This window comes from Gorilla gorilla, chromosome 7 (genome assembly GCF_029281585.2).
Source record: "Gorilla gorilla gorilla isolate KB3781 chromosome 7, NHGRI_mGorGor1-v2.1_pri, whole genome shotgun sequence".
Lineage (NCBI taxonomy): Eukaryota > Metazoa > Chordata > Mammalia > Primates > Hominidae > Gorilla > Gorilla gorilla.
This window is the reverse complement of record NC_073231.2, coordinates 124472501-124493690: the sequence shown is the minus strand read 5'-3', so window position 1 is coordinate 124493690 and position 21190 is coordinate 124472501. Positions and strand designations below refer to the sequence as shown.

Below are 21190 nucleotides of genomic sequence, written 5' to 3'. Positions count from 1 at the left end.
AAACAAAATACTAACCTGCAGTTTAATTGGGAAAAATAAACACATTTATGATTAGGTAGTTTACTCATGTGCTCCTTCAGTCAGACAGTACTTATAGACACATAATACATGTATTAAGTATGTATTGTTGGGCCAGATACAGTGCTAGTGGTTGGAAGATCAAAGGGGAGCAAAATCAGAGTCCATTCTTAATCCCATGGAATCAGTGGGGATACTGACACTATTTAAATGAAAATAATAAATATATTCCTACAAACTGATATGAGTGTTGTGGAGAAAACTAACCCAGAATGGGAGCCTAAGAAAAACTTTGCTAGGGCTTGTAGGCTTTAACCAAAGAGCAAAGGGATGCAATCAAATGACTTCAAATTGGAGTGAGATGATTAGATTTGGGTCATACCATTCTGTTTGCTGGTGGAGAGAAGCCACACTGGGGAAGAATTGTATGGCAGATAGACTAATTAGTAAACTACTGAAATTAGTAGTGGTCTTAGTGAGAGAAAACTGTAGCTTAGACTTGAAGAGTACTGAAGATGAATATCTTCTAGCTAAAATCTTCCGTTAAGATCACTGTACTTTAAGCTCATTCAAGAAAAGTTTCACTCTTAGAGAGTTCTTTTGCCCAATTAAGGTGGGATTTTGTTGAAATTCCCGATATCAAATGAGATTCTTCCTGTCAGAGTGCATTTCAATATATTTTTGGAAGCCAATAGGGTAAGTGGCACTTTTACACCTGATGAGAAAGTGCATTGAGATGGAATGAAAAAAGTACTGAATGCAGAAGTCTCAAGTGTTGAATTCAGGCTCTGTCTGGGTGTATAAATTTGGGCTAGTCATCCATCCTTGTCCAGCCTCTGTTTCATGCCTGTAAAATGAAGTAAATACTATCCACTGACAGCCATTGTAAAGATAAAATGCAATAATGTATGTGAAGGCTCACTGTACCCTATATAATGATTAAAAATATAAAGTTTATTAGGTAATTATTAACAGAGGAACAGAAGGGAAGGGAAAGGACTGGTCAAATAACTAGAGTAAGCGGTCAGCTTTAGCATCTCTGCCTAGTAAAGGTTTCTGGTCATTTTGGAAGTAGTAGTGAAAGGGAGCCCATCACACCTTCAGTTTTTAACCAGCTGGCATAGAATAGTTCAGTTGTGAAAATAAGTTGCATCTCTTCTAGTGTTCTCTTGTGCTGACGTGTACCAATGACAAGTAATTCCAGATGACCATTCCTATGCTTTTACACACAGTTTACAATTTCCCCTGGTTGGGGAAGTAGGGGCAACTCTGCTCAGAAGAGGTGCTGCAAATTTATTAGGTTGGTGCAAAAGTAATGCCAGTTTTTACCATTAAAAAAAAAAATGGCAAAAACTGCAATTATTTTTGCACCAACCTAATACTTCAGGGTTGGAAATCCAGAACACAGGAAGTTTGTATGCAGTCAGCCACTACAGCCTACAATAATCCCACACTCTTTTCTATCAACAAAACCTATCCAAAAAGGGACAAGTGTCCAGGACACTGCTTTTCCACGGCACAGCCCTGTTTTCCTGCCTGTCAGAGGAGGCTCTGCATTGATCAAGTTAAGTTCATTCGGTGACTTAACTACAAGTCGGACTGGGCAGACTTACTCCACACTTGGCAAGTATCCTGAGGCCCTTGTTACTGCTTAACTGAATTATATCCATGTTCTTTGGGAATGGCTTCTCAGGCTTCCATGGATGATCAAAAGAGCAAACACTTATTGGGCGTCCATTATGTGCCAGGACAGCGCACAACACTATATATACTCTCTCAGTCACTGCTGAGCCCCAAACTGTGAGCTAGGTAATGTATACATTACACAATTAATAGCATTACAATACATGTGGGAAGACCAAGGCACAGAAATGTCAAAGAACTTTGCTAATAACCAACATCGAGTAAATGAGAGTCAGGATTACAATCTAGTTCTGTATGTCTATGAAACTTGAATACTGAAGCCAAATATTCAGATAACCAGTTAATATAAAGGTAGACAGATTCTGCTCAAATTTTGAAGACATAATTTAAGTCTGATTTTGAAAGTATAGTTTAGACGAACGATGGTATAGAATATCACCAACTTATCAACAAACAGATAACACACAATGTGATTTAATTATACACAATGTGATTTAAGCAAAAACAACTAGGCTTTTGCTTAAATCATGTTCCCTGAAATATGCTTACTTCCTCCAATGGAAGCCTGATATAACTTGAATGGTTGGCACTTTATTCATGACTCAAGGATTAGAGTTATTATTTTTTATCTTAATTACAAAAAAATTATTTTTTTCCTCTCAGTTCCTTCCTGTCAAAAATTTTAGTCTTTAGGGTTTGAATCCTTTTGGTTAGGTTTAGAAGATCTTCCTGAACAGAATAGAAACATAATCTATTTACTTTTTGAGATTTATGAATGTTTTCTGTAGAGGCTTGTGGATATAGCAACCGAGTTAGAACAATAAATACAGTAAAGTACTTATATGTACTATTTTAAATCTTAGAATCCAGTGAAATCTGTAGCCTCATCTCAATATTTCTTTTTTTATTTAATTCACTATAAGGTAATGGGCTTTTCCCTCCCTTTCTGTGCTCTCTGATATATTCAGAAATTTTTGAATCATTCTAAATATCACAATTTCTGATATTAAAATATTTTAAACCCTTCATTTTATTAGTAATGACAATTCCTATTTGGCCAAGTGCTTATGAATTCAGATATGTGATCACGTAATCAGTATTGAAATCTAGATGGAGTAACATCACAAAGTTCTACACTTAGGTAGACCTCAGTCCCCTTGCTACAGTTCATGTTTTGGAGACATGGGGCAAATTACTTAAATTCACTGAGCTTCAATTTCCTCATCTGGAAAATAGTGATATCTGACAATATTGTAGTGATTAAACGAGATGATGTATGTCAAGGTGCTTAGACAGAGCTTGGCACTTGTAATTTCCCAACAAATGCTACTTATAACAATGATAAAAAAATAGTAATAATAAATTATCTATTGAGTACTTACTATGTAACCACAATTATGACCAAGAATCTGGAAGATATGAAGCATAAGACTCAGTTCCAGCACTCGAAGTGCTTATATACTATAAGGAACAAACAATAGCATCATAATGAACACAGAATTTGGCTTATGAGAGGTATGGGATGAGGTCTGGACTTTGCCCCTTGCTAAAATTGGGTATATCTGTTAGGAACTGTACTTGGCTGCTGATAAAAAAGACCAAAAATAAGTCATGATTGCAGTCTGTGAAATATACTAAAGCAGAAGCTAAGCTGTGCCCAAATTACTGACCCACAGAAACTGAAGTAATACATGGGTATTGCTGTAAACCACTAAATATTGGGATAATTTGTTAACAGCAATCGATTAATACATGTGGCTCATCATGTTGTTGTATACAATTGTAATTCCTTCATTTGCATTACTTTATAGGAGGGTTTGGAAAGCTTTTTTTTTTTGCAAAGGATCAGGTAGGAAATATTTGAGGCTTTGTAGGACAAGAGGCAAAATTGAGGATATTATGTAAGTATGTCTTTATAATTTCCAGGCTTTGCAAATTATACTTTTTTTGTTTTTTTCCAACCATTTAAAAATGTAAAAATCACACCTAGCTGGTGAGTTATAAAAAATAAATGGTGAGCCATATTTGGCTCATTGGTCTTAGTTTGTTGACCTCTGCTATATGGAATTATTTGGTTATACCACAGTTCATCTCTCCAATCTGTTGTTGATAAATATTTGAGTTGTTTTCCATTTGGGAAACATTAAAATAATGCAGCCACAAACATTCTTGCACATGTCTTTTGGAGAACATCTGTATGCATATTTGTTTGGTGTAAACCTAGGAGTAGAACTTCTGGGTCACAGGATAAGCATATATTCAGCTCAATATTTCAGATGGTTTTCCAAAGTGGTTTTGTGAATTTGCACACCACCAGCAATATATAAATCTCTACTGCTTCACAATCTTGCCAAGGGTTGGTATTTTGTGTCTTTATCTTTCAAACATTCTAGAGATAAATGTAATTTTTTTCTTTAGTACTTCCCAGGTGATTCTAATATTCAGCCAGAATTGAAAACCTCTGCACAACTATTGTTTATCCCTTATTAGGCAGAACCACATGAAATTGTTCTATTTGTGGGTTTTAAAAGTGGTCAAACATTGGCTATTTCATATGGTAGAAACTAACATCTCCTTCACATTTTATTTATACTAAAAATAAAACTCATCTAGAATGCACATCACTGGGAAAAATATTAAAGATGAGCTAAGATGAAGTTTTAAAATTAACCACAGATTTCAATGACTTTTATATTTTTATATCACCCAGATATTTAAAAGCTTGGAACCAGACCAGTGGTTTTCACCCTCAATGAAGACTGGAATCACCTGTGGGTTTTTAAAACCTGAGTGCCTCTACCCAAACCCCCATAAGCTCTGATTCTGTGAGACTAAGATAAAGCTTAAGAATATATATTTGTAAAAGGCTGATGCACAGCCAAGGTTGAGAACCAATGATACTACCTGTCCTATGGCTTTCTTTCATATTCATTCAACCTAAGAAAATACTTAACACTTTGGTGATTTTATATACATAAAGTAGTGAAGCACCTGGATTTCAGTTCCTTCCAGAGTTTAGAATGCTTGGCTGTGTATTAGGTCGGAAAATTCTTTTTCCCATGGAAATTATGTCTCACTGAATGGGTCTCTCTCTACTGTACCTAAAAGAGAGGTTTAGGTTTGACTTGTACACAGCTCCATGGACTCAGAATTAAAGTATCAACAAGAGCATTTAATGGTTACACGCAGGTATTTTTTAAAGTACCTATACACATATTATTATTATATATTACCCAGTAGGGGGACTAAGCATGTAATTAGTGACCAGAACAACAGGTGTGCATGTATACACTGAGAAACAAAATTGTTTTGAAAAGTATTTTTTTTTTTTGCTGATGACCAAGACACACAAAAATGTCTAAGTAGTCATCATGGGAAGAATCCGATTTTTGTACTTCTTCATTTTACAGAGATTAACATTATATATGAGTGACTTGGTGGATGTGGTACCAAATACATTTGTAAACTGAAGGCCTTTAAAAGTCAATCCAGTCTTGAGCCAGATTTATTCCCGAGGCTATTCCCTTACCCCTTCCAGCCACAACTGTATCCGTATTTTCACATGCAGGAAAAAATGTTTAGAAACTTAATTTTTACGAACTGTCGAATTGTATTGCTATCCACGTGATTCCCACTATCATGTCCGCTTATAGCATCCCCAGCACCTACAGCTCGGACATAGGTTCAGAAGTTGAAGGAACCTGATTCTCAGGCACTGTTAATTATTAGGCCCTATCACAGGCTGTCAACAGGCTCCAAGTCTAGGCAAATTGAAAGCCTCCTATTCTGGAAGCCAGACAGGCTTTCATCTGACCTCCTCCGGTGCAATCCTGGTTCCCAGACTTTGTTCCTAACAACCCCTTGGGGACGTTTTCTATTGGGGTTTAAGCCACTCCTCCTCCCCTACACCCCCATGCCAAGTATTTAGCCACCTGAACCACCCTGTAGGATAAGACAACTGTATCAACCGTCGGAATTCCCCCACAAAACCCATACATCTCAGGGTGCGAAGGAACAAGTTTCAACCTCACCCTGGGCAGCGTTCTCTGGCCCAGGTGGAGAACCACAGGAGGACAGTGGTCCTGCTCTCCCTACTAAATGCTGGTTCAGGAGGCCAGGGGGCGGGGCGGTACCGGCGGCAGAGGCCCACGGACTAGCTCGCAGGAGCTCATCACACAGCTGACCGTCACCTGCCCACCTCACCACACCTGCTAGGTGCCAAACCCCTTGTAATGGACAGGGAAGGGCTCAATCACGGGTCCCTACTCCTAGCAGCGAACCTATCTCAGCGCACGGCCTCCTGGGAGATGTAGTCCAGACCGCTTCCCGGGAAACCCCCCCCACACTCCCCCCCCCCCCGCCCCCCAGGCATCCCTGGTCCCCTCACAACTTCCCCAGGAGAGATTGCTCGGCCTGGCCAGCTGAAGCTGGAGTTGCTCTCCAAGTGTGGGGGCTAGGCGGCACTCCGCGGAGGAGTCGGGGTGCTCTCCCAAGTCCGAGCGAAGGGAGGGAACTACACTTCCCAGGACGCCCTGCGCGCGCCGAGCCGGGAGCCGGCTGCCTCGCTTTGCGTGACCGCGGCAGGTTGGTCCTGGAGCAGATGAGCGCAGAATATTTAGGCGAAAGCGAGAGGAGGGGGGGAGCGCGGGGCAGGAGGAGTACCTCGGCCAAGAAAATTATGCATGCGTTAGGAAAGCTCTGAGAGAATGGCTGTGGAAGGTAAGGGACGCTTGGGGCATTTTTAAGCTCCCTCTTAACCCGCGCACCCCAAGCCACACATCCCCGATGAAGCTTGGCGATCGTGGGGAGGCGAGGAAAGGGGGTGGCGGAGAGCGGGCCCCTTCTTCCTCCACCTCTTGGCACTCACCTGCGCCGCCAAGGCCAGTAGGCGCTTTAATTCAGTTGCTTTGGAGAGACATGAAGGGTAGGTGCGCAGGACTTTGAGGTAGGAGGTGTGGAGACGAGTGTCCCTGATGCGAAACGATATCCTGGAAATGGGGGGAAATCCGGAGGATCCGGCATGAGGATTTGGCCCCGAGATGCCCTTTTTCCCTGCCCCCTCCCTCCGGAGCAGGCTGGGTGGCCCCGGGGCTGGGGATGCTTGGTTGGCCCCCCTCACGTGGGAGAGGTCCCCGGCCCAGGTGCGTCATCCGGAAGCTTGGACTGCGATTGGGTCGAGGGCCCTTCGTCCTATGCACCCAGCAGCGGCGGCCGCAGATGTACCCAGAGGGTAGGGGTGTCCCTACACCTGTCTCTGCTTATACAGCCAGCGCCCCGGGCTTAGCAAAGTTTACAGACATGAAATGTAATCAGCCAGGGAAAAGAAGTGCAACAACCTCTTCGATTTGGGTGAATCCTTTTCTTTGAAGACCACTTTCTTCTTACAGTCTTGAGCTTCGGCTTTGCAGTTTTGACCGTAAAGTCCTGCCTCCCTTGAACTTCCTGGTTGAAAGCAGGGTCAGGCTGTTCGTGAAGGATCCTGAGTTTTTCACTTCAGGTTCTCTTACCTTGGAACACAAACTTCCTTGTTTAGGGTAGTTTCTGAAGAGGAAAAAAAACTGTGGACCAGAAGCGTTTGTGATGTCACATTAGAGGTCAAGCTGTGCCTGAATGATGAAATGATTGTGGAACGAAATGGGAGCCTACATTCACCTGCAGAATTTTGGTTTCTGAGTGCAGTCAGGTCAGGGGTACTGAGGTAGGAAGAGGAGGGCTTGCTTGCCAGCTGCTTCAGGCGCCTTGCTAAGGGGAAGTCAGCCTATTCCTTGTAGGCTAGAGACGAGAAGGAACCACGAGGCTGGCTTGCTGCTCCCTCTCCTCCCTGCCCCAGGAGAAAGAAATTGAACTAATCTGACTCTTGCTCCCCTTGTAACGACTGTCTTAACAACCTGAGGTAGCAACAACCCAGCTCCTACACTCAGCACCCATAAACTCGGGAAACTCTTGCCTTTGGGCTATCTCAGGTTCAGAGATCCACAGCCAGCCACTTCCAGCTTTCCTAACTTTATTAACAAAAATGAAATCCTCTCTCTTACAATCAAGATTTTTCTAGGTTTTCTTTTCTGTGCAAATGTACCAGTAGGGTGAGAATCTTTTTTTTTTTTTTTTTTGCATCGTTATGCTTGATAGTCAAGACTTCAGATGCCAAAGAACAAAACAAAAGCCGAGATAAAGTTCATCTTGAGCTTGAGACCAAGGATATGTTGACCTACTCCTTAAGTATCCGTTCTATGTCACCCATCAGGTGACACTGATTATGATCTCTCGTCTTCACCACTCCTGTGTCCCCAAGACAGGGACACTCCTCCTTGTTGCTAGTCCGCACTGTTCTCGAAAACAATTTCTTGTTCCCTGTAAGAAGTATAAATTTGTCTTATTTCTTGCGTGATGGGTGATTATACCAGTGAAGCCAGACTTTACAAAAGCAAGAACTTAGGAAGGAAGTACATGTGGACTATGGAGAGTTTATTTTCTAGTGACTTACTTGGTTAAAGTACCTGTCTAGTAAACAGGAGATCCTGAGTTTGAATCACAATGAGGTCTCAAAGAATGAAGGAAGTATTTTAAACTTTAACTTCAAATATGATTCCTATCTTTGGTCTTTGCAAAGATATCAGCCTGGACCAGTCCCTTCCTGGTTACTCCTACTTAGTCTTTCAAGCCTTAGGGAAAATGTCACTTCCTCTGGGAAACTGTCCCAGCCCTCCTTTTTCTTCTGCCTTCTCAGCACTCTTTCCAGTCTATGGGAAGTGCCTCCTGCTCACATTTATCTTAATACTTATCATACTTAATCTGCCTCTTACTAGACTCTAACCCCCTTAGGGGTTAGACTTGGACTTTATATTCCTAGCTCATAGCACAGTACTTTGCCCATAATAGGTACTCAATACTCATGAATTGCATGGCAAATATATTCATGGAGGTTTTGTAACTGGTTCTATAAGGGTACATGGGGCTTTCTTGGAAGCCTAAATGTGATACAATAAGGGATTTCTGACAGATTTGAGGATGGGAGACTTTTTTCTTTTTTTGAGACAGAGTCTTGCTCTGTCGCCCAGGCTAGAGTGCAGTGGCGCGGTCTCAGCTCACTGCAAGCTCCGCCTCCCAGGTTCACGCCATTCTCCTGCCTCAGCCTCCCAAGTAGCTGGGACTATAGGCACCCCCCACCATGCCTGGCTAATTTTTTTGGTATTTTTAGTAAAGACGGAGTTTCACCATGTTAGCCAGGATGGTCTCGATCTCCTGACCTCGTGATCTGCCCACCTCGAAGTGCCCTTCTCTTCAGTCTTTTGTCTTGATGCCCAAAAAATCTTTTAGAACAGTTTACCTCTACTGCTGGGTGACATTGTCCCTGGACACATTTGGGATATGTAGGAACTGCTGCTGGGGGCTGCTGTTAGTATTTTGTGCCCATGGCCAGAGATAATAAATGTACTGCAGCGCATGGCCATCCCGTATAACGAGGCCAAGCCATGGCCAAGTAATGATCAGTTTACCCAACTTATTGAGAAATGCTGCTTCAGAGAATAAGGAGTTTTGCCAGAGGAACTGGAAGAGAAAATACAGTTCGAATTGCTTAACATCTAAGCTTTAGTCCCCACATCTGGAAAAAATGGGCTCACTACTGGTTACCTCCTGGGAACATTGTGAGGATTTTTTTTTTTTTTTGAGACGGAGTCTTGCTCTGTTGCCCAAGCTGGAGTGCAGTGGCGCGATCTCGGCTCACTGCAAGCTCCGCCTCCCGGGTTCACGCCATTTTCCTGCCTCAGCCTCCCGAGTAGCTGGGACTACAAGTGCCTGCTACCACGCCCAGCTGATTTTTTTGTACTTTTAGTAGAGACGGAGTTTCACCATGTTAGCCAGGATGGTCTCCATCTCCTAACCTCGTGATCCGCCCGCCTCGGCCTCCCAAAGTGCTGGGATTACAGGAGTGAGCCACCGCGCCCTGCTCATTGTGAGGATTAAATAAAGGAGAGGGCTTCTAGAAAGGTGTCTGGAACCTGCATCCTAAGTAAATATCACTTGTACTCTCATCCCTTCTCTTAAGAAAAGCTATACTATTTGGCATGTGTTTTATATCCTGAATTTTCACTTATTCATGCCAGCCAGTTTTTCTAATTAGTAACAAATTAGAAGGTTTTTTACTATGTGTAACATTTTTCTTAAGTAAACTTGAACTTGAATTTGTAAAAGTGTTAATAGCAAGTAGTTCACTCATTCACTTTGCTGAACCTGCAGCTGTGTGTTTAAGATGAAAAAGAGGTGCCCTTTGTTTATTGTTTTGTAACTACCCTGGGTTATGTTTTCTTCTTAGTTTATTTGCAACATCCTATTTATGTCTCCTAGTCTGCTTGTGACCCATGCTTTGCATTTATGGGCAGCTTACAGCTATGCTTTCCAGCCACAGAACAGGGTACGACCTTATGGTCTGCATTTGTATTAGGATTATACTGGCATCCATTGCCTTTTTAAAAACAAACAAACAAACAAAAAAAAACAGTGTCTTGTGAAACAAATTAGCAGGACTGGGAACTAGGACCTCTTGGAAGGAGGTAGCAGGGACCCCAAACTAATCCATTCTCTATGGACAGACTGTGTATAGATGGTTACACCTATTGATGTTTTCTGACAGAAATGGGTTGCAGTATTATTCAGGGAGAAGAAAAATGTGGATTCATTGGGGACAGTGTCGTATTCATCTTTGTATTCATCTCTGTATTCCAGGGATGGCGCCTGGCACTTAGGAGGCCCACAGTCATTGTTTCATGAATGACATATAAATGCACGAGTCTCCAGAGCTAGAGAAGGATTTTTTTTTACCCCTCATCCCCGATTCCTTTTCTTGCTTTGTCCTCAGATATTTATGAAAAAAATAGGGAGGATGGACATTGTACATGGTAATTTCTATTCCAGGTCTAACAGAATAGCACCTCTCATGTGGCAGAAAAATGATTTCCAATATTCAGCACTCACCTCTCTCCCCAAGAAAAACATGTCAAATGCAAGACTGTGTGCTCTTAATGACATCTATATTAAGGGATCTGAATTTTCCATCATAAATGAACATGTTAGCTTACCAAATATCTTCTGATAAGTCATTCAGTGCTCAGGTTCTATGTTTTTTCTCCTGTAGAAGAGTGAAGAAACTACGCATCACCAAAATATTGTAAGGCTAAGTAATAATAACAGTGACTGGGAAAATGGGAAATGAGATAGCGTCAAACATTTGTGACAAATAGAAGCAGTCACGGTAAACACTGGGCTTTGCAGCCCCATAAATGATGACTTTGTACCCAACTTGAATTCAGAACTGCATCACAGAGAGTAAAAGGAGTCACATGGGAGATAAAAACATCATTTTTATCACAAGCTTATAGTGGGTTATTTTTTTCTGACTTTGGGTTGGAGGGTAAGTGGGCTTGCTAATATTGTATGCAGCAGTGAACTTACCAGTCATAGGGATGCCTCCCTCTATGCTAGTGGTCCTTAACCTTTTTGGCACCAGGGATCAGATTCATGGAAGACAGTTTTTCCATGGGGGATGGTTTTGGGATGAAACTGTTCCACCTCAGATCATCAGGCATTAGATTCTCATAAGGCATGTGCAACCTAGATCTCTCACATGTGCAGTTCACAGTAGGGTTTGCACTCCTCTGAGAATCTAATGCCTCCGTTGATCTGACAGGAGGTAGAGCTTGGGCGGTAATGCTTGCTTGCTCACTACTCACATCCTGCTGTGCAGTGTGGTTCCTAATAGGCCACGGACTGATACCAGTTCACAACCCAGGGGTTGGGGACCCCTGCTCTATACCACTGGCAGCTGGAGAGCAGAGAGAACATGGGCTCCTGCAGCAGGCAGGTGGGACCCAAAGGAAGAGGTGGGGAACCTATGCTTTGTGCCTTTTCACAGACTTGCTCATCAGAGAGTTGATTTCTCCTCTCCTGAGGAGGACCCAGAGGGTAAAGAGGGAGACCAGAAGTGTAATTCTGATGGATTTCCCTTCATAGAACACAAGAAGCTCTGTCCTGCCTCTGTGTGATTCTCTTGGTGCTAGCTCACCTATGCTTTCCTAACTACCTTTTCTTGTTGGGAACATCATTATGAATGTACCTCTTCTACTGGTGGTACTTTCTATGGGCAAGGACTATGTCTCATGTCTCATCCTTGAAGCTTGAATGAATGAATGGAGACAAATGAAGGAATGGGTGGGTTTATGACTGCTTTTGATTCCCACAGTAACTCCCATACACATTTAATGAGAACTTCCAACTGTGTTCCTCTACAGAGCAGATGTCATGAAAGCAGTGAGATGATGGACAAGTTTCCCTCATAGGTGCTTATCCCTGCAGCAGCTTCATTGTGTGATTGTTAAACTAATTACTCCCTGATTCTCTCCCATTCACTTATTCCTGAGGATCTTTTTTTCTTATTTTTATTATGTTCTCTATACCACCAGATCTGACTTTCCTGCACCAGCAGTTTCTATTGATCACTTTGTTTTAGGAAGGAGAATGACGGCTAGAAGTTCGTCATTGAAAATTCCTCTCCAGTGACTGTGTGAACAAGAATGGGGCCTCCAACCTAGTTTGAAACTTGCTGTGGCAGCAGTTCCTGCCACTCCCATCTCTTTTGTAGCCCTCTTAGCTAGTTCAGACAGGGTTTCAGTCTAATTGTACTGTTGTATTTCCTAGCCCAGCCCTTCCTAATTCCTTTTATCCCACCCTTTCTTTCTCATCTGCCTTGCTGTTTTCTCACGCCTGAATGAAGAAACAAGCGCTGGTGTTGAGAAGCAGAAACTGGGAAACCTTTGCTGGTGTAGCTGTGTTCTGTAATGCTGAGTCACAGTGGATGACGTGGTGACATATTACAAGAGTAGGGGGATCTGGGGATCTGAAGCCCATGCTTGAACTCTGGCGAGTGAGTGTCAGCTGTTGTGCATTTAATTATGAGAAAGAGGGGATATTGCAAATGCTCATTCACAGGCATTCAGATGGTGCATTTCTGTTGATAAGCAGTAGAGTAGCACCCATGTACAAGGAACTCTACGAGATGTGGTGGGGAGTGTAATAAGAAAGGGAGCTTAGCCCACTCTGACCCCTGCCAGTCCCAGCCCTCCCCTGCAGCTTCCACTGGGGGAAGGAGACAAGAGAAGCAGATTAGACTGAATGATATAAGTGCTAAATAAAAGTACAAGCACCATGACGTGGGAGGTCTGAGAACAAATGGAGCATTTAGTTCTGAGCTGGATGGGGATAGCCTAACGAAAGGGGTAGCATTGAGTGAGCTTTTGAGTAGGATTTTGATGGGTGGGAATCAGGGAAAGGGCACAAAACTGAGTAGTGTGTGTATAATGCGTGCTTCCTAATGGATTTCCCCCATGTCCCAGGGATGTGGTAGTTTAGCCCTTTATAGGAAGGAAAACGAATGGGGAGCCTTCTAACTCATGTCTGGTAAAATCCTTTTCCTAAGGGCTCTATTATCTGCCTGGCCAAACCTGCAGCATTCCCCACAGTCCAGTTGGATCTTGCATATGGTCCTTTTGAAACCACAAGAACAAGTGTGGAAAGCTGCTCTCTTGTAAATCAAGTTGATTCCTCCCCAGTTTTCTGAAGTGGAATGTAGCAGCACCACCCGCTCTGAGCTGGCTCATGAGAGCAAACTTGGCTATATTTAGTCTGATTTTTCTAAAGTGTGGGTGCAAGAATCTGCTTGTACAGCTTGCCTCCTGCGTGAAGAGCAGGACAGGACAGCAGCTGTTGGGTGACAGCGGTGGCCCACCTCACTGCCTTCAGCAGCCTCCTTCCCAGAGTGCTGGGGCTGTTGGCAAATTTTGTTCCTTTGCTCCTCCCTGCTACCCTCCCTTGCTGCCGCAGAAGGTATTTGTGTTCTATTCGGCAAATCCTCACTCTCAAGTGATTTGACAGATGTTTGTGGATTGGCTATGGGGTATGGCTCTCAGAGTTACAGCTGCCCTTGAGACCTGGGGTACAGAATGGGCTCAGGCCTGCTCATGGTTTGTCACTGCCTCCACAGTGCAGGACTCTCTCCTAGGGGATCGTAGCAGTCACAGTGTTCTTAAATGTGCAAGATCTGCAACCAGGCTAGATGTGAACCCCAGCTCCGCACAGGACCTGCTGAGTGCCTGGGTAATTCACTCAACAGCTCTGAGACTCCTTTGCCTGTCTATCAAATGAGAATATTAATGGTAATGACCTCATAGGCATGTTGAGAAGGTTAAATTAGTATAAGAGAAGCTCTTAAGACCTGGTTTGTGGTAGGTGCTCAGTAAACACTGAGTAAGATGTTAGACAAGATAGTGATGATGCTGTCTGTTTCACCTTGTCTTCTTGCCATACTTATGAAAGCATCTAAGCCATTTTTATAGCATTTTTATAGCCCCATGATATTACAGTCTGGCATAATGGTGTGTGCTCAATGAGGGAATGTAGGTTATCAGAGTTGGAAGAACACCAACAAAGTGTAATTGATAAAATACAAGGCATCTTCAGCTTAAAATGTATTATTTGGCGTATTCATTATCTGACTCTGTGCAGTCATGAGGCAACAGAGGGAAGTAAATGTTATGATTATATTCACTAAAGACTCATCACTTACATAATTTTTCTCTACCACAAATTTACTTGCCACTTAACACCAGCAATTTTGTAGGCTGGCCTCTCTCTGATTGTCTGATCATCACCCATCCATACAATATGTATGCAAAGTAAGTTGATTACAAAGAGAAATTTCAGATCTTGCAAAAGAGAAAATAGTTCATGGACTCCATGAAAGTGACATTGGGAAACTGCTGGAATCATATGCCATGGCCCAATTAAGATCTGAGTTAAGCCAAATAACCATTGAAGAAGAGAAAATTGACTAAGATACTGACTTGATAGGCATTAAAGAGAAATATTAGGACCTTTTAGGGATTAAGAGAAGTCTTTAGTGAAAAGAGATGCTCTAAATATTTTGGGGAAAAATTATCTCCTTTATAATCATGCTATGAAAAGTCAAGTATGATATGAAAGATATTTTGTCCTGCTGACATAAGTCCTGTTGCTGAAGTTATATAACAAATAAAAAATGGATTTTTTTGTTCTAAGAATTAACACATATTTTCAATTATAACCTAAATTTGGTTAAATATCAGATAAACTTCTCCCTTTCTCTTTTCAAGATAAAGTACCATTGAAACTCACTATTAATTTTGAAACTCTAGCCCCCATTTCAAGTGTATTCTTTTTCTTCCTTTCTCACTCTTTCATGATTTTTTATTGGTATTTAAATTGGTTTTAAACTTTAGGTTGTTTAGATATAATTTACACACAGTAAAATCAGCTATTGTAGTTCTTTAAGTTTTGGTAAATGTATAGTCTTATAACCACTACCACCATCAAGATACAGAGCAATTTGAACAACTTGTAAAGTTTCCTTGTGCCCCTCTGTGGTCAGTCCTTCCCTCTACCCGCAGCCCCTGACAACTACTGCTCTGAAGTCTGTCCCTAGACTTTTGCCTTTTCTAGATTTCATATAAATGGTATCATACACTGTGTTGCCATTTGATTCCAGTTTCTTTCACTGAGTAGTAATGCATTGAAATTCTTCCATGTTGTTGCCTGATTCAATAGTTCAGCTCTTTTCATTGCTCACTAATATTCCATGGAATATCTATACAGCAGTTTATTCACCAATTGAAGTACATTTAGGTTGTTTCCAGTAATTGGTAATCATGAGTAAACCACTAAAAGCAGTTGCTTATTTCTCTTGTGTAAATAGGTAGGAGTGCGATTTTCAAGTCATATAGTGAGTATGTTTTACCTGTATTAGAGACTGCTGAGCAGTTTTCCAGATTGACGGTGTCTCACATGTGTTCTTTTATTTGGATTTTTTCGCTGTGCTTATCTTCTGATAATGACAACCTCACAAGGACAAAAGAGTTAGATTAATGGGGCTATGCAGGTAGTTGGAAGGGATTAGAAGGACACAGTTGTCCAGAGGTGAGTTTCTTGAGCTACGCAGCTACAAGATTGGGCAGTATTACTATGGTAGATATTCCCCTTGATTACCAGTTTGGTACAGACATCAAGCATGGATATAGCCCAGAATTGCCACTTGTTTTGGCATACAAAAGAAAGCTTCTAAACTTTATCTTGTAATAAGAATTTGTCATCAAGCTCTGTTTTGTGATTTTGCTGTTGTAGAAAAACAATCAGATAAGGAAGACAGGCCAGGGAGAGCTTATTTTGGGGGAAATTTAGGCAAGACAGGAAAGGGAAGACTAAGTATAAGAGATCACACAAGATGAATTTAGCTAGAAAGGGAAAAACTTACCTGTCCCTGAAAGGAATTGGTCTTGCCTGCCAAGGTTGGTTATAGACTCCATCTCGTGAAGCCTGAGAAAAGGTTAGTTGACCGTTTCTTGTATGGTTGAGTTTTGGGGATGGCAGGGGTGAGGCTTATATTTTGCTGTGCTGTGTGATTCTGATTTAGAACTGAGTCTTGCATTGGATGTCCATTTATACAATGGGAGTAGTGCTTGGTTCACCTGCAAAGGCCACATTTTACTCAGCCACATATTGGGTTTGGGGCCTGATAGTGGGATTGCTTCCAAGTGCAAAAGACTATGTGATTTGGATGCTGACATATTGGGATTTTCCAGGGCTTACCACTGGTCTCTGGGACCATAGAATGGAATATTTGAATTTAGGAAATTCAAATATTCAAAAATTCAAATACTACAGAACTCCTAGACAAACGGTTGCCCTAATACTTGTTGTCTGAAGTTGCAAATGTGAACATTTCAGTTGAGGGTTTTGTTTTTGTGTTTGGAGAATATGCCTGTGCAGTACATGGAGGAAAAACATGATTAGTAACAAGGCTCCCACAGGTGTACTTTGTACTTGATTTTGTTGGAAGTTTGTCTATTTCCTGCTTGATGACCAGTGATATTTTTGGTGGAAGAGAAGTTGTAACTGGTAACCAATAAATGGGGACGGGGACAGGGATGGATGGAGTTGGAGACGGCATCCAAATCCTTGCCTCAGTCGAGTCATTACCCTTTTGTTCTCTTTCCATCTCTGAGAGTAGCATCAGGTATGTATCAGTGCTTTGTGATGCCTTAGCTCTTGCCTTTCATTTTTTTCTGCTTTCTAAACTTTTTACTGAGCATTTTTTTCTGCTTTCTAAGTCTTTTTACATTGTGGTCGTTTAGTAGATAATTCTGCCTGGATAAACTATGGGACTGATATTTTGTGTTAGTCATCTAGGGAAGTATATGTGGGTATAGCATTCACTTCCCATCAGTTAGAAGTACACTGAGTACCTACTATATGCTAGGTAGAAGAAACTTGATTCATAATTAGATAATAGGGTGGGTAAGCTTAGGAAAACCAAGAAATTTGATTTATAATTATATAATAGGGTGGGTAAGCTTAGGAAAACCAAGTGTGCCAGAGTCTGAGATCTTAGGCAGTGTTTCCTTAGATGATAAAATTCTCCTGGGGCACTTGATAACATCCATATTCCTACTTCCCACCCTAGGGTAATCTTTTCAGGTAAATCAGAAATGGGGTCCTGAATCTAATATGCATCCTGATTCATTCTTACTCAACTTATTTAGGAGACCCTGACTGATCTAGGGATAGAGTAAGATCACAAGAGGGAACTGCAGGATTTCATGAGATCCTTGACTGCCTTGCAACTGCAGGCATAATTTGTATATGGAAATTATGTGTATTTTCATGGGGAGACAGACTGAAGCTTTTATCCTATTATCACAAGGGCTAAAGATAGTAATCTCTGGTCCATGAGCACATGTATTTGCCTTTTTTATTCTCTAATCTATCAGCAGTGCCTACAACCGTATCTGGCTCATAGAAGGCACTGGACTATTTGTTGAGTAAACACAAGAACTAATGTTATTTTGTGATTCCTCTGAGCCAGGATCTTTATGCCCACTCTCTAAAACTTAGATTTCATAATGCAGTGAGCTCTATGAGTTTTTCTCCCACCTAATCATCGAGAGAATTTAGGTCCAGAGAAGATAACTAATTTTCCTGAGGCCACACTGCTAATTTGTGGTAGAACTTGGCTTTGTAGCAATGTCTGCCGTATGCCAGAGTCCTTGCTTTTTCACTGTACTGTGTTGCTTTCCCGTCTGTCAAAGTTCACTAATTTGGTTCTGATTTGCTAGTTGTCTTTTGGAAACCTTGGTTACTTAAGAAAAACAGCATTATAATAAAACAAAACAATTGCTTAATTGGGCTCTGCAATGGGGAAAATTCTTTGGGGTTTTTGGATCAAATTTTTAGTAAAGTGTATATCTTGGTATTAGCTTTCTACACTTTTGCATTCTCTCTTTTTATGGAGCCCTAGGTCTTTGGGTTTTTGTTGTTTTCTCAGGCTGCCTTCCAAATTCACCCGTACCCCAGCACACAATTAGTGTAAATTGCTATTTTATTTGAACAGTAAGTATTCATTGTGCACTTGCTATAAGCTCAACACAGTGAATGACACTGGGAAATACAAAAGAATCTACGGATATTGAACTTACTGCTCTTGGAACTTACAGTCCAGCCAGAGCTTCAAGATTCCTGTCATATATGTGTCACGGCAAAACAGGTTGGGACATGGGCAGGGCATGTGGGCAGGAAGGCTGTCTAGGGGCTCTGCTCTTGTCTATCAGAGGGGAGCTGCCATACACACAGCCATGGTCCTCCCACTGCCCTGGACTCCCCTGGAGAGGTTACTATGTGGATTTGTTTTGTTTTTTAAATAGAATGAACTAACTGAAATGGAAAGTTTGCTCACAGTCTGGAGAGATTGAAAAAGCAAGGGAGAAGCTGAAGTAATGTAATAATAGGGTGATAAGGGAAGATAAACGAACAGGGTGGGCAGATGTTAGAAATGTTTCTCAGGTGAAAAAGAAGATATGATTTGGGATTGTTTAGTTCTAGGGAGTGGTAGATACATAATCGCTTCCAACTCTTCAGGACTCTCCACTGCCAATAAAATAAAGTCCAAACCTCTTAGCATTCAGGGTCCCTCCCAGATTGCCAGGATTTCCTGCTCCAGGCTGATGTCCCACTCCTTCCCCTTAGGAATCTTCCTAATCTTCAGTTAAGCCCAGCTACTGTTTCCTGGGCTCTCAGTGTACCTTTGACTACAGATGATAGTAAAATAAAAATTCATAAAGTAGACCGTAATGAAACAGATGTGTAACAGTAAACAGTGTGGTACAGAAGTGCTCAGTGAACCCACTTCGTTTGTTCTCCTTTGTGTTTGAACTGCATGGTGGCCGGAGGTGCTTCTGACAATTTTCTCTTTGCAAACTTTTGTTCCTTGATGTAGCCCACCACACTATGACCACCCTCACTCATGGATTCACGAAAAATTTGGGTGAGTCATTATCTTACTTGTTCTTTATTCTATCTTTTAAAAATGTATGTATACATACTTTGAAAAATGTATGTATAGCTCACATTGATTTCAATGTTTTATTTTAGAAATGTTTGGGATCTTTATTTAGAAGTTTAGGTTTTTAGGACCAGAAATATGCTGTGGGAATATAACTCCTGTTTATATCAGTTAACTTATGGTAAAATTGGGTTCATAATATGTCGTGTCACTTAAAGTTGTCATTTCCAAGAACCTATCAAGCATTAAATGAGACTTCCCGTACCTTGGACCCCTCCTGTCTTTGTTTAGGCTGTTCTTCCCATCTCTCGTGCCTTCCTCCCACATGCTCACACATGGTACCTTTCAAATCCTTTCCGCACTTTGGGAAGCCAAGGCGGGCAGATTACCTGAGGTCAGGAGTTTGAGACCAGCCTGGCCAACATAGCGAAATCCTGTCTCTACTAAAAATACAAAAATTAGCCAGGTGTGGTGGTGCACACCTGTAGTCCCAGCTACTCAGGAGGCTGAGGCAGAAGAATTGCTTGAACCAGAGAGGTGGAGGTTGCAGTGAGCCAAGATCATGCCATTGCATTCTGGCCTGGGCTACAGAGTGAGACTCCATCTCAAAAACAAAAACAAAACACAGATCCTTCTATCCTTCTACATACACGTCTAAGGCAAGAAGAAAGGTGAGCAAGAGCAGGAGATTCCGTCGTGTAAGAAAAGGATGACTGCTAGGCAATGCAGTGCTTAAGAAATGGGACAGGAAGACGAAACTAGGAAACTGAGGGAGACAAGCAGAGACAGTCAGTGGTAGTAGACATCCCATTTCTGAGCGGGGTGTGTCAGTGTGGCGAGATGCACAACCAGCCAGCAAGGTGTGTGCTGGGAAGTACACACCTTGCCTGGGCTTGGCAAGCAGTAAAAGGCATTCTAATGAAATGGGGAGGCAAATCCATATAATAATGTTATAAGGCTTAAATGAATGATGAGAAGGCTACTCTTGATTCAAATTTATGGAAATGAAAAGAGGAAAATATACTGAGGTGGAAAGAAGGGATAAATAGTTATAGCAAGAGAGAGATCAAGGTCAAAGGGGTTGTAAATATGGCAAGATGCTGAAAGAAGGAAGATAAAGGGTTATACCTAGGCTAGAAACATGTTAACTGAAGCTTTTATAAAAGGTAGAAAATATTTGAGAGTGTTTATAGACTATGTACGTTGACTTAGTGGAGAGGAAGATTTTGAGGATAAAAGGATAGAAGAGATGACTTATAGAGCAAGGGCCACCAGGAATTTAGATGTAGTAGCACTTAGAGAAGGTACTGTTCCTGCTGGAAGATTTAGGTGCTGGGTAGGATAGATAAGGACTGTTGTAACTACAAAATATGAAAACTATTCCTGTACTACATGATAGGCACTGTTCTAGATGCTTGTTATATTAACTCGTTAATCTTCACATCAACCCTTTCAGGTAGGTTTCATTATCATCCCTATCTGCAAATAAAAAAAGGGACTCAGAAAGCTTAACTTGGTCATGGTCACACAGCTAGTAAGCAGTAGAGTTGAAATTTGATAAAGATGATGCCTAAAAATCCTAATTAGGACATTTGGCGGGGCGCAGTGGCTCACGCCTGTAATCCCAGCACTTTGGGAGGCCGAGGTGGACAGATTACCTGAGGTCAGGAGATCAAGACCAGCCTGACCAACATGGAGAAACCCCGTCTCTACTAAAAATACAAAAATTAGCTGGGCGTCGTGGCACGTGCCTGTAGTCCCAGCTACTCGGGAGGCTGGGGCAGGAGAATCACTTAAACTGGGGAGGCGGAGGTTGTAGTGAGCCGAGATTGTGCCATTGTACTCCAGCCTGGGCAATAAGAGTGAAATTCCATCTCAAGAAAAAAAAAAAAAAAAAAAAAGGACATTTAGGGAATACTGGATCAGGACTTTATCATCTTCAGAATTTTCTGTAAAAACGTGACTATTAAAGAATGACTTCTTATTTCTTGTGAATTCATTTATTTTGCAATAACTAATTCCAGGTAGGGTAGGAATGGAATAGGAGGACTTCTAATTCTCAAATGTCAGGAGAGGATATAATTTTCAGAACATGAGTCATATTCTGGA

At 41.7% G+C, this 21190-nt stretch overlaps 1 protein-coding gene and 1 long non-coding RNA gene across 8 annotated transcripts in view; one reads left to right on the top strand and one right to left on the bottom strand.

Annotated features, from left to right (window-relative positions):
* The window catches only part of LOC109027953 (uncharacterized), a 285826-nt gene extending 278582 nt beyond the window's left edge, over nucleotides 1-7244 (bottom strand). For all 5 annotated transcript variants that reach the window (XR_002006997.3, XR_008668114.2, XR_008668115.2 and 2 more), the window contains exons 1-2: nucleotides 6999-7244; nucleotides 6530-6650 (exon numbers count right to left, since the gene is read on the bottom strand). This is a non-coding gene — a long non-coding RNA (uncharacterized lncRNA). The remainder of the gene's footprint in view (nucleotides 1-6529; nucleotides 6651-6998) is intronic.
* Nucleotides 6071-21190, top strand: part of SAMD12 (sterile alpha motif domain containing 12) — a 431264-nt gene continuing 416144 nt past the window's right edge. For all 3 annotated transcript variants that reach the window (XM_031013912.3, XM_055349676.2, XM_031013911.3), the window contains exon 1: nucleotides 6071-6381. In XM_031013912.3, the coding sequence (XP_030869772.1) occupies nucleotides 6369-6381 (13 nt within the window). In that variant the 5' untranslated portion in view covers nucleotides 6071-6368. The remainder of the gene's footprint in view (nucleotides 6382-21190) is intronic.